The sequence below is a fragment of the Notothenia coriiceps genome, unplaced genomic scaffold (genome assembly GCF_000735185.1).
Source record: "Notothenia coriiceps isolate Sejong01 unplaced genomic scaffold, NC01 NC01_scaffold00024667, whole genome shotgun sequence".
Taxonomy (NCBI): Eukaryota; Metazoa; Chordata; class Actinopteri; order Perciformes; family Nototheniidae; genus Notothenia; species Notothenia coriiceps.
Genome location: NW_011357368.1, coordinates 5388718 through 5403362, shown reverse-complemented (window position 1 = coordinate 5403362; position 14645 = coordinate 5388718). Strand labels below are relative to the sequence as shown.

General features: G+C 40.4%; 1 protein-coding gene across 1 annotated transcript; it reads left to right on the top strand.

Moving 5' to 3' along the window:
- The first annotated feature begins 3024 nt into the window (after positions 1 to 3024).
- Positions 3025 to 10405, top strand: LOC104955442 (heparan sulfate glucosamine 3-O-sulfotransferase 4-like). The gene is made up of 2 exons (XM_010782769.1): positions 3025 to 3032; positions 8759 to 10405. The coding sequence occupies exons 1-2, from the start codon at positions 3025 to 3027 to the stop codon at positions 9411 to 9413; spliced, it is 663 nt and encodes a 220-aa protein (XP_010781071.1). The 3' UTR covers positions 9414 to 10405.
- Positions 10406 to 14645: the final 4240 nt, after the last annotated feature.

Sequence of the window (14645 nt, the reverse complement as noted above, 5' to 3'; positions counted from 1 at the left end):
TCAGCTATTTTTTGATCTGTGTGTGTCTGTCACAATTGTCTTCATGACGAGGTTTTCACTCTCCAAGAACTGGACACCGCACAAGCCCCTCTTTTTCCATGTGGACACTTGAAGGGACTTCATTACTCTGGAAATACATTCAGAACACACATATCTTTTATAAAGATGGCTATCATAGAGCATTTGATTTTCAGCGGTCATATTTGTATATTATTTGTAAACATGGTTAATACTTTGAGCTTGAAATGCATCGGCCAAAAAAAAAAACACTCAGAAAGATATTCTCAGCTGTGTTTGGCAATAAAGTATTTGGAGGAGGCTATTCATAACATAGAATACATTCACTAATACTGACCTGCACTAATTGAACATCCAACACCTTATTTATTGTGAGGTCTTGTATGGTATAGGATCCATACTTGGCACAGTGACCAGGGCTATCACAGCGTCCATCCCCTCCTAACATTAGTTATTTGTGTTTGTTCGTCTCCTTCAGTTTCTGCACAATGTTGTTTTCCGATTCTTGGTCCAGACTTTCTTGATTGCAGATTGAAGGAATTTCCTTCTGATGATTCAGAAATGTCCTTGTTGTCATGGTGTAGCAGTTGATGGATTTCAGTACCCTCAGCACTTTTGTTGTTGATGTACCCGCAAAAAGAATTCCTGCTGACAACTGCAGATTTCCAACAGGAGTTTTATCAATAAAAGGTTGATTCTGCCATGACCTGTGAGAAAAATATATTCATTCAATTGTTTATCATACGAAACAACCTGTATGAGTATCTCATGAATATGACCACCTGTCAAAGATGGCCACAAATATCATTCTCGAATACATATTTTGCATGGTCATCATTTAAAAATATTACCTTTTGAAAACCACAATGTTTACAGTTTTGATCGATTTCCACAAATGTGCCCATTGTTCTCCGAAGGCCACCTGTCGAGTTCTCTTTACACATCGGACAATGGGTGAATAGTGACATCAGGGAAGACATGAACACAAGCAGAAGCTTACTCCTAAGTGGATCATTGGCGTCCTGGTTGTCACTGTGAAATGGACAAAGAGTAAAATGATCAAGTCTGCAATAAATGGCTGGATCCGACCCTGCATAATGATAATGTAGCAACATTAAAAAAACATGACAAAACAATACTCATCAGCTGATGAATCAGATTTCACGTCTGCTGGGCTATAAAGATTATCCTCTTCATGTTGGCTATTGTCGGCCTCAAGCTCTTTTTCCTCATCAATTATGTCCCTTTCAGGGAGGTTTAGCTGCAGGTTGCACTGGATCCCAGCATCCACAGTACTTGTATCATGTGTTTGTGTCCCAACAGTACATGCAGTTGGTTTGACTTCAATCCCCGAAAATAAGCAAAATTATATATATATATATATATATATATATATTTATACGTATGTATGTATTTATGTGTATTTGTATATCAATATTTAAATATTATGATGCTGACCTTTGGAACAACCAACATGGATTCGAACTTGCTGTCCAGCTGACCTGAAACGTGGTCGTGCCTGCGTGGACTTGTGGTACATTCGTGGAGGGGGGTTCGTTTGCACAGCAATTTCATTCTGAAATGTACAAAACACAGCACAACTTTACTAAACTAGCTTGAAATTGTATTGCAAGTTTGTCCATAATATAATATCTAATAACATTCGTAATAACACATGTGGTTGAATTGACTGAGAGAGCAATGCTATCAAATCAAACAATTAAATATATTAATTATGTACACGCATGTGATGAAGATACAAATTGTATTTTTACACAGTCCGTTCTGTATAAATACTGGTGCATACACAGCTTCCTCCCCAGTGTGGATGTCCAATAGATTGTCGCTATCCTCAGTTCTGTCAGTGGCTTCATTGAACAAAGTTTCCAATACCTAAGTAATAATATTGACATTTTTCATAACTTGAAGCGGTTGTATGAGGTATAATTTTACTATAAATGCTGTTCATGGGCAAAGTGCATGCAATAATATATGGCATCATGACTTCATCAACTCACAAATGTGTAAGATTTTACTTGTCATTTTGATTCAGGCTTTATGCTTGTAAACATTGAACAACAAGTAGCGCGGCTTACCTTCGATCTCTCCCTTTTGGCAAATGCATTTCGCCATCTCTTTAGTGGAGGAATCTGCATCGGGGGACTTGTAGGAATCGGCGTGGTGGCTTGTACTGGCAATTGGGTTCTTGGCAGTAACCATTGTTGGAACAGCATCTTTGTTCAGTTTGAAATTCTTTTTTAATCCAATTTCCTTAGCGAGCATTGTGGATTGTTCTAAACACTATCTCTCGAAGTGCTGCCCACAAATTGTCGGTTTCATCGACCCCGGATTACCTGGTCCAGCAAAATCCGCCCTCGTACGACGTACTTGTTTGGTCCATGTACGCAACATTTGATCATTTTTTGGCCACAAAAACATCCCATAGCCAGATTTGGAAACGGCCCCGCATCCCCATACCACACATCGCTTGCCGATTATTCTTGGTGTCTTATTGCTGTGCATCCTTTGTTTTAATATTTGGCGCTTCAAGGCATTTAAACCGGACTGAGCTCAGCTGTGTTCTACTCATGACGTCACCGCCGGAAATGACCAAAGTTGTTGTTTCCAGCGCGAAGAACGATTGTTACTAACTGATAACTTTTGTATGCTGTTATAATCGTGATTTATTCAAAATACATCATAATAAAAAAAACATATGGCACATTTCACAATACAAATACAACCTCTATCATATACCAAGCCCACCAACAGGTGCTAAAAGCATTTCATAAGCTCTTTAAGGTTTATTCATCATTCATAATGTGCCGTATACCAAATCACAGCTAATCTTCATGTTTGTAAAGACAGAAACAAATCTTTGGAGATAATCACAACTCTTGCTGCCTTTACGCCCACAACGCAAAAGCGCTTTGGAACATGGCCCGGCATTTAACTCCATGTTTCATTATGTTCTGTCAAACTAGTGTAAGGGGAATATCCCGAGTCATGATGAGGTGAGGGATCATGCTAATTCACATTCGCAGATACTAATAGGTCCAAGCTGTTTCTGGAGGAGGAGAGTTTCTCCAGAGAAGCCGAGTTGTTTCTAATAAACTCTGGCACAGAAATAAAAGCTCCCCCAGACTCTCATTTGGATTGATCAGGGCTCTGCTGCAGAGTATCAATCCGCCAAGCTTCCTCCATGTCATGTCAAATACAATCAATTATTCTAAAAGAGTCCACTCATAATAAGCTCCTTAGTCCTCGGAGAGAATGTTTTGGAGACGGTGCAAGTGATGTGGGCAGACTACTGCCATCCATTAAATAACTCACCAAAAAATAAAACAACATTATGATATTGAGTTGTGAATTACACACTTGGAATGTCTCACTTGTTTGTGTTTTGTGTCAATATGGAGCCAGAGAGTAATGTCTCTGTTAGGACAGTGCAGGAATCCTTGCCCTTTGCAAAACGTTTTATATAAAAGAGCAGATGACGGAGAGCTATAGTCAATTTTATCTGACATTTCCTCAGTAAACCAGCACCTTAACTGTCAGCGCAGGCAGACAATAGAATGGATAACGAAAAGGCAATTATATTGAGGTGTTACTCAGAGTCCGATTTCAAATATCAATCGAGGATGCGAGCGCCTATTCATCAACCACAGTCATTCAGGACATTTCAAGTGAGAGATACTGTGGTCAATTTTCAATGAATAATCACATTATTACACCCTGAGTGACATGATTGTGATCACAGCAAAAATAACAAAGGCATTGGTTTACTGAGAGGTGGAGGAAAAAAAATAAAATAATTGGTCATATGAGTCATTCTTCACTCTGCTCTCAACAAGTGGATGCGTACATGCTTGGCACACATAAAAAACAAGCCTACAGGCCGGAGCAAAGGGTCTTAGTGGGTCTGTTATGGAGTGGGAGGCTTTGTTTTGTCATGGTGAAGGTGCAGCTTTAAGGAGAAAAACAAATACAGAGTATGCTGCCATTCTCAGCGATCGCATCAGGCTCAAGTAATGGTGGAGAGTTTGGTTTGTTTTTGTTTTTCTCATCCTGAATCCGACCTTTCCACCTGAGAGTAGAGGAAGGAGCCTTCGCTTGCCTTGAAGCTATCCACAGGATCTCGTTATGTAATAATACAAAAACCTACTGCAGGCAGAATTTAGATATTTTTACATGAATATTCTCTTGTATGTAGAGCAATAAGTACTCCATGCATTTGCTAAAACCATATGTCTATAGCAGACTCCTGAAGGGGCAATATGCCGTCTCTATCTTCACCTTATGTAATCGAGTAATGAATCACTTCAATGATTTTCCAAACCCTTTTATCCAATTAGTGTACTTCATGACACATTTATTCCGTAACCAGAAAACTATTTATTTTATGGTTCCTGCTGAATCTTTTATGATGCGCTATTCCTTTCTCTGTTCGTTTCCAATCCGATACGTTCTCCAACGTAAATGACAAATTTCCCTCTGAGGCCAATTTATTCACTAATAGCTAAAACCAGTGCATCGGTAAACCATCCCACAATGATCACACTATATCTGCCATTGCTTCTAAGAGACGACACAATTCTCATTTCCACAGAGGTTATCTTGAGGCAAATGTAAATTAAGGTTGTCCTAGAGCAGTGGTCGCCAACCAGTCGATCGCGATCGACCGGTCGATCGCGAGTGTGGTGCGGGTAGATCGCGGACAAAAAAAAAGTAACAAAAGAAAGAAAAATAAAATAAAAATAATAATGTTTGAAAAATACGTTTTTAGATGTAAACCTATCATCCACCACCCTGTTAGCAGGTACCACTTGATTGACGTATATTTGAGACACCTCAATAATACATTAACCGTGCTTTACGTGAACCTCATCATGACACTAGAGACGACGGCAGGACTGTATTTTCCCGTGTTCAGTGAACGCAACAGAGGCAACACACCAGACCAATCAGAGAGTTGCATGGAAATACACGTGTGCTTGTGTCANAGGCACACTTGGCTCAGGCAACAGAACACAGACTGGTATATACATTTGATGCTATGTATTATTATGTATTTACTATCTAAGAAAACCTCTATGAATTATAATCAAATGTATATACCAGTCTGTGTTCTGTTGCCTGAGCCAAGTGTGCCTGCTCTTTATTATTATGTGTTTACTATCTATGAAAATCTCTATGAATTAAAGTGAAATGTATATACCAGTCTGTGTTCTGTTCTGTTGCCGCACCGGATCTCCGCCAAATCCAGGATCATCATCCCCATGTTCGCTCCCGTCTGTATCTCTACCGCTACTTGAATACTGTGGCTAAAACTGGTAAGGTTCCACCACGTTAGACTCGCCCGCATGATCTGATTCCACCACACCGGCATCCTCTTCAATAAAATCCTCCTCTTCTTGAAAGTGCACCGAGGTCTATTGACGACTCACTGTCACTCGATTCTGTCGAAATGTCCGAGCCAGAGTCCGACATCAGCCATATAGATAGTGTATTATTCAAAAAGTGTTCTACTTGTGACGTACCGTGAAGTACCGTGACGTGCGTGACGTGCGTGACGTCACTAACCGGCGAAAGCTGTTTTGTTCGGAGCGGTCGTGTAACATCGGAAGCGAGCATGGAAAGTTGTAATAAATCACGATTTATAAATACAGCGGGCATATTGTCATTAATGACAAATGATTTTCCATTAATAATAGTATATATTATTGTAATACGAACAGTATTGTCCTTCATTTCGTAAGCTCTTTAAGAGGCAACTGGGTATATCTGCCAGATCTGAATTTCATGTACACAACCTTTGAACAACTGGAATAAAATGTAGCTTAAACGTTTAAAAAAAAAATAATAGGCTAACCCTTTTTTTTCTTCTGCACAGCTGTCCACTTTAAATTATAATATTTATCATATTTGTACTATGGTTATCTTTTTATATATATAATAGAGTATATAATAGTATAATTGTTCTATGTGATGCTACTTTCCAAAACGTTTTCCTCTTGCTGTGTCTCTGTAAGCACCATTTACACCAGAAGCAAAGTCCTCTTATGTGTATTCCTACTTGGCCATAAACCAGATTCTGATTAATTTTGTCTTATATTGTTTTTATTTATCCAACTAGTGTACTGTTGATGATATATTAAATGGATTTGGTTGCAAGGGATATATTTGTTTCTGTACAAAACAGTATTGAGACTCCGTATCAAAGATAATTAAATGGCTGTCATTTTGTTCAGTGAAGTATCCCAGATTTATGAGCCGCTAAAGTCTGTCCGTAATATTTTCTATACTATATATATATATATATATATATATATATCTGAAAGCCACATAGATAATTCTTGCATGCATCCCGATGTATAGGGATCATTAAAGGTCTGCATGCATAAAGTATGAATGCCTTTATCTTCACACCTCCATGTAAATAAAGCCTTGGACAGTTTAATGTTATGTGTTATTTCCTCGGTCTGAGGCAGTAAACAGCAGATGGTTTCGCAGGGCCTCTTTAGCGCCATGGATTTTATTTACCTACCCACCTGAATGACCTGTGCTGAGCTGTGCCACTGATGAGAAAAAAGAAGAAGCGAGAGTTAACGGTTTGCTCTTGTTTACTCTAGTTCCAGTAGACTGCAAGGCCAGAGGTGTCATTTGCCACGCACGGAGAAATTAGCTTGTTTATCAGCATTTTGATTTCCGTCCCGCCTCATCGTCCCACTGACATTTGAGACGTACATGATCCATGACTGATTCCCAATCAAAATGGAGCCTCTGTAATATAACAAAGTATTTGGCCTGTGCAGTTTCCTTTGTCTTATAATTGAATGCATTATGATTAGCGTTGCGCCCAAGAGGACGATAGCTTGTTATGTGCACGCCTTGGAAAAGGTAACCTTGAACATTGTACATCTGTCCTGTCGATTGGATATGCTCCAAAGATGCACAACACATTTACCAGTGAGACGCTGCAGCTCAGGTCCATACACAGGGAGATTGTTTGCTCCAAGGTGATTTCCTGTGGTATATTTGACCTTTTTTTTTGCAATACATCATGATGTTGCATTCTTGAACCATCTACCCTCTTTGGAGTTGAGTTAGATGGTAAAGTCCTTGAAAGGTTACACCAATCTTTATCCATTCACTACCGTAAGGGAAGAAGTGTGAAATATAATGAAAATGAATACTCTTTCTCGTGACTATGCCATCAGTTGATATGTTTAATATCCCATTACAGGTCCAGAAGTAACCACAGTTCTATGCTGTCAAGAGAATAAACATAATCCAGAGGGAAATTACCCATCAGGAAGGCAATACTGTTACTGAGATGCAATTACCAGGCCACTTGTGAGACTTTCAGCCCAGTATCCATGGGTGTGTGCATGTGTGTGTGTGTGTGTGTGTGTGTGTGTGTGTGTGTGTGTGTGTGTGTGTGTGTGTGTGTGTGAGAGGGTGGTCGATATGTGCATAACAGCTCTTATGTTTTGCCGAGTAAATTGGATTCTCTGCTGGAGAACAGTTAATTTAGAATATGTCCAAGATGCAAATGATTGATGTGACTATATCGTTACAACTGTAGGTTTGTGGTGCAGGGCAGCGTAATGGAAAAAAAATATTGCAGGGAGAAGGAAAAGCTTTTATCCCAGAAATTATAGAGAATTCTTCCGTACCAACTCTGTAAGTCTCCACGTAGAATCATTTGGATTTTGGGCTTGGCTGATTATACATACATTTTCATGCAAACATCACCTAATTTGGGGAGGAAAAACTGTGTCTAGCTCAGATTATAGTTTCACTTTATATTTTATTGTGAAGCTCCTGCACTCGTGTTTGTTAGGAGTGAAGCAAACAACGTGTCTCACAGAGGATTTAATGTACCAATTTAGCACTGAATCACAAAGCACCTACAAACAAAGGAAACAGCACGGATTGGAATTAACATCAGTGTAAACATTTGATAAGGATTTGCTTGAGGCGAATGCTATGCTTTATTATTGATACAGAAATAGAAAGTGTTGAAACAAGACTTGCTTCTTCTATGCGCGAAATTCACTCTGCATTGTATCCTCCAACTCATCCTCATGAACCCAAAAATATATTTGTGGCGATGGCAAATGGCTTTCCTTTCTTCCTGATATAAATTTCCCAAGTCGGGGACATTTCTATTGTACCACAAATTATCCCCATGAACCTGATAATTAATCACTGCTTCCTTCAGTGAACAGCCCCCTAACCTTAAACATATCACAGAGAGGAGAAGCAAAGCCTTCATCCAGTGCAGGGGAAGTGCATAAGAAATAAAACTGCCTGCACAGAGTGTGAGCCTTGCATGCATAATAAATGTATGACAAAACAATACCCCAGGCACCCCAGTATTAATGATATGCAGCGAACTCATTATTAAAGTTCCAAAACAGCTCCTGGAGTAACACAGATGGAGTCAATTAAGCAATGAGCATACTTGCTTGCCTGCCGTTTCATCTTCTTTCTTTTATCTCTCGCATATTACTCCATGGGTGCAATTAGCTGTATGTTTCTCCCTGCAACATAATGTCCAGTGATAATAACAGCTATTTTCAATTGTAATTTCAAATAATGGACTGCTTAATAAATGTACCAAATTAGCTTGTGCCGTGTCCTTGAGTATGTCATTAGCGCTGGGAGAGGTGTTGAGGATAATACTTTGCTAAGCAGATTTTCTTTCTCTCTCTTCCCCTGTTTGTGTTCCCAGAGACCTGATGCCTTCAACGCTGGAGGGTCAGATCACCATGGAGAAGACACCCAGCTACTTTGTGACTAACCATGCCCCCAAGCGCATCCACACCATGGCCAGGGACATCAAGCTTATTATAGTGGTGCGTAATCCCGTCACCAGAGCCATTTCGGACTACACACAGACTTTGTCCAAGAAACCCGAGATCAACACCTTCGAGGTTCTGGCTTTTAAGAACCGGACGCTGGGTCTCATAGACGCTTCGTGGAGTGCGTTGCGCATCGGAATATACGCGCTCCACTTGGAGAGCTGGATGCAGTATTTCCCTCTCTCCCAAATGCACTTTGTCAGCGGGGAAAGACTCATCGTGGATCCCGCGGGCGAGATGGGCAAAGTGCAGGACTTCCTGGGACTCAAACGCATCGTCACAGACAAACACTTTTACTTCAATAAAACTAAAGGATTTCCTTGTCTGAAGAAGCCAGAGGACAGCAGCACTCCCCGATGCCTCGGCAAGTCAAAAGGGAGAACTCACCCTAAAATAGACCCAGACGTGATTCGCCGGCTGCACAAGTTCTACAAACCCTTTAACATGATGTTCTACCAAATGACCGGACAGAACTTTGAGTGGGAGCTGGAGGAGGACAGTGGGTCTCGTAGCTCTCAGGACTAGTAGACTGCGGCATGGCACGGCGCAGCCACACCACCAGCCTTCTTCGATAAAACTTCTATTGTCTCGCTTTCGTTTCTTCAGAGAGAGTGCTTGAGCACGCCAATCAATCATGGCTGTCTTTGCAGTGTCTGGATCCATTAGCAAGAGTTTACTGACATGCTTTTCCCTTCAATACTAATGTCGTTGATGATGGCGAATCATTATTGTACATACTAAACATAAAATATATTTATATTTGTGAAAAGGAGATGATTTATTCCTTTTGTTTTTAAAAGCATAGAGCTGATATAAAAATCATGTTGACTATGGCAATGCATGCGATAAGTTAAGTGTCCTTACCTCATGAGCCCTAAGGCTGAAATCTGCCTGTTTCTTCTCCCTTTACTTTCCTTCCGTTTGTTTCCCTCACACCCACTCACCAGCATACTGTACAAGAAGATATTCTATTTAAACGGCTAAGGCCATGCAGTGCTCTGTATAATGTCTTTTCAAACTTTCCTGCTGCTTCAAAAGAGACAGGGAAGAGAAAAATGAGACACGTAAAGTACAATAATCCTCTGACTTTTGCTCATCTTTTTCAGTTTTTTGAGTGGAGACAATCGTGTTTTTGTCTGTCTAAGTTTACCAAAGTGTTAATTTACTCAGTGTCAGTGTTCTGGTTGCTCTGCACTCATTAATTACTCACAGATTCAATAAGAGAGCTGACTGACAGTGGCCCTCATTCAATAATTGGATTGTTTCTCTACATCGTCAACATTAGCATACTGATGACCATGCACTCAGATGTGGTACAGTCTCAGTGATTTTGGCATAATTCGACAAATGAATCCATGTCGTGCAAATAGCAAAGGGTGAGCTGTGGACTAAACAATCCGGCATCTTGACAAAAACAAATTCTTGTTGTCAAAAGTCTCCGAAATAACAGTTAACACTCAAAGTCCTCGACCATTTGAGTCGTGACCCTTTTGACGCAGTGATTCATGTCGATGAGGGTGAAGAACAACACGAGGGGGACGGAGCAGAAGTTTTTTAACAAACATCTGCTACAACACGGTCTTCTGTCGGTAGAGATTAATGGGGTGTTAAATAAACTGCTGCTGCTGGAACAATGTCAATGTCAGAGAGAAGGAATAGCAACATACATGCCCAGGTAAATTACCAAGCCATTACTGTATGTACTTAATGAGGTGATGTGTGGCAGGGAAATGTGTTGTAATCAGAGGTTTACTTTGACTAACTGGGCAGATGTGTGTGGAAAATAACAGGGTTTTGCTGTGAAATGCTCCTTTACTCATGCAATGGAAAAAAAAACACTTGACCCATTATATTTTTCTTTATTCATTATATTTTGCATAACTCGCTGTGCGTCTGTGTGTTGTCTCTGGACTTTTCATCAATTGAGACAATCAATACAGCCAATGAGTCAATAAATACAGTCTGCTACACATCACTGGTTGCTCCAGCTATGATGCATTGCTCTGTTAATCCTCCCTGTTCTCTGGCCACAGATGGCTGGATTGGTTCACTCTCCGCGGACCTCTCTGTCACCCTGGGGAGGCCGGCACCAGCAGCTACTTACACAGAGCAATTGATTCAATCAAAGTAAGCACTATACTGCCCTTTGTAGCGCCAAGCCTGAACACTTACCTCCCAGTCTCACTATCCCAGAGTCACAACTTCCACTTTAAGGCTTTTATGTGCAGCCGTTTCTTGGTGTTTTCATGACAACCTTTCCAACTGCTCCCTTTTCTCTCTTCACACACTGAGCAGATATGGGGAGGCATATAAAAATAACTGCGAGCAAGACATGCTAATCATACATTAAGGAAATACCTTTATCATTATTTATTTATTTACATTGTATCCCCCAAGCTTTGTAACATGTATAATCCACCTTCAAAACCAGACAGTCCCTCCTACTCAGTGTAGAGACGCTCACAGACATCAGCAGAAAGCACCCTGTTATTAGGACAGATGAGGACTCCATTTTCATATGAATATGCACTCCTGCTGTCATTTGCATTTCCACGATCACACGCAGGAGGGAATTCCTGTCTGAAGCTAAAACTTAGATCCAACCTCTTATTAACCGAAACACACAAGCACACACATTATACCTTTTTCTTTCGCTTGTTTTAGGAACAGGCGGAACACTGTGATACATCTTGCGAGAGTCGCGACGCATGAAAGGCATGCTAAGCTGTCCTTCATGTGTTCCTCCCGGTGGGGGTCTATGTGGTTCATCAGCATCAAGCAAAGAGGATTGTGATGATAGATGAGCGTCGCCTGCTCATCAAACTGTCACTGCTTAAGTGCCATCGTCTGAAAATGAAGAACAAATTTGTATTTGTTAGTCATTACAGGCAATTTGGCAAAGAGCTGAAACTGTTATTTATAGATTGAAAAAAGCTACCTGAATGCACCGTGAAAAGATTTGCAGTTTGCAGCTATGTGTTTATTATAGGTTGAAAGGCTGTGATCTGTGTATGAAAGGGGTTTTAAAGTGCACTTTTCTGTTATATGATCTACAATTCTATGCCACTGCGGGGCATAATGAAAGGGTACAGAGAATGTGCTCGGTTTGAACCAAACAAGTGTGAATAGTTTGGCTGTAAAGTGGGAACGGATAGATCTGCATGCAGAATAACTCAGCGATTTTAAGGTTCTTCCTCTGAATTCAGTATTCCTTTTGAAAGCTAGCATAGCATAGAATTGCTAACGCTAATTCATGATGTGCGAGAACCCTGTTAGCTCCACAGGTTTTTATGTAAGGTAAGGTAATGAATATCACTTGAGCAAACGTGTCCAAGGCAAAATGGATAACAATAACTAGTTCAAAATCAGACAGAAAATAAAGGAAAAAAACTAGATTATAACCAGGGCTGCACATAACCCCCCGCCAAAAAAAGAGCACCGGATCATTTGAAAAAAGGTGCATTTGCGCACCAACATTGAGAGAGAGAGAGAAAAGAGAGGGATGAGAGAAGAGAGAGAAGGGAGAAGAGAAAAGAGAGAAGAGAGAGAGATATTTGCGAGTTGCATAAGAACTGGTAAGATAGCAGGGTTTCCCACATACTTTATTTGGACGGGCCGACCAGGTAGGCTATATTAACGGCCACCAAAGTGTAATTCGCGAGCCATTTAGATTGATTTTTTTTATCCGCCCGCAAGCACGACGGCATCTGCGATCCCTCACTCTACCCCTCGCTATCGCGTGAAGGGTCTGCTTTATGCGCTCTGCACAGTAACCCCGCTGCGAGGCTCTGGCAAACAGTTCATGAGCGTGCTCACAAGCGCACTTTGTTCATAAAGTCAAGAAACCCTCAAAAAGGTACGGTTTATTTCATTTTAAGGATGCGCAGCAAGCAACATCTCCAGGTGCTCCTTTGGGAATCGGGGCAAACAAGTTATGTGCACCCCTGATTATAACCTATGACAGTATATGGAGCAGGATGTTACAGTTGTCAGACCTTGGCTGATGCTACGCTATGATTGGCCAATTGGGCCAAGCAAAGGGTTGATTAGCTTGCCAAAATAAGAGATAAAACACACAACAAAAAATGTAAAGATACATTTTATTGAAATATTTCTTTCTATATATATCACAATAATATATTGCTTTTCTTGTGGTCAGGATAATTCTGTACTAAAACCTGATATTCTGACAGCCGTATTATATGCAACTAATATTTTGTAACTTTAACTGAGAGAAGCAACTTTCCCCTCATCCACTCAGTATTAGCATTTAACGTGCATCATAATGACATCCAAAATCCTAAAAGAGAGAAGCCTGTTTTAACTAAGGTTTAACATTCGTTGAAATTAACAAAAACAATATGTGTTAACAACAGCTGTGAATCATTGCAAAACAAATATCCACATAATGAAATAAGCCGAAAACAAGATGCAACTGTACAATCTCCCACTGCGCTCCTCTTTCTCATCCGTAATGAAATCATTAATTTAGCCATACGGCAATTGTATCTGCATGGAAATGTTCCCAAGGTGGCTTAGTCACTCATTGAATTTAGCTGCTACCAAAATGTTATGAATCAAACAAAAAAAAAGGATTAAGCAAAATCCTTGCATTGCTCTCTAAAGTTATGTCTTTTTCCTTATTTTTCAATATATATTTGTCTTCAGGTGTATAGGTTTTAATGGGGGTCAAGAAATGAGCACAATGCATTTAAAGGTGGGGTAGGTAATTTTGGAGAAACCAGCTCGAGATCGCTAGAATTTTAAAATACACAACCGGAGAAAATCTGCCACTTCCTTACAGAGCCCCTCCTCCAACACACACGAACGCCCACATGACCAATGAGGGCACGAGATAAGTTTGTGCACAGATGGAAGGCTGACAGGCAAGTAGGCCATCCAGTTATTTTAGCCGGGCTGGCTAAAATGATTGGTCATGCTTTTACAGCGCTACGGGTTTCCACAGATGACATTTTTTATGGATTTTTCGTTCAAAGACTTAAGATATTCATTAGCTATCTGGATTTTAGAGCATTCCATGGTAATTAACAAAAAGTGTTCTCGAGCCGGTTTCATAAACGTAATTCTACCACCTTTTAACTGAGTTGCTATTAACAATCACATTGGTGACTGCGGCCACATAATGAGATTCACAACCCAGATATGAAGGCTTTTCCTCCCATCTCTCTATACCCCACCAAATGCTTGATTGGTGGGAAATACAAGAATATTCCACCCTATTGCCTTCTGAAACTGATGAAGTAAACTAGGAGTGCAGCTGCTTCCACAACACGAACTGAATTATGGTTTCGAGTGTCTTCCAATCATCCTTAAGGGTTTTCCTTGGTATCCTCAGGATCAACAGTTTCTGCAATTTCCACAGACAGAGTCAGTACAGACAAGTAAATCATCTTCATCTGGTGTGTCTTCCTAATCAGGGAAGTCCTTTCTTCACCACCTCAGGAGAGGAACAGCATCCCTGCCATAAATCTTCCCTCAAACAGCTATTCTCTCTCCTCTGTTGTCTTAGGACTTTTTCATCACCACTCCCTTCTCCTCAGACGGCCTGATGTTAAAGGCTTTACAGCCACTCCAAATAGTGTTTATTTTGTGTTTATGACAATGGCTGGCCATAATCTATACATACATATTTGAGCTCCTTGTCTAAAATCATTCACATGCAGAACGATAGAAAGTGTCCAGAAATGACAAAAATGTACGGTGGCCGGGAAAGGGGCACATGTGTCCCCAATGCAA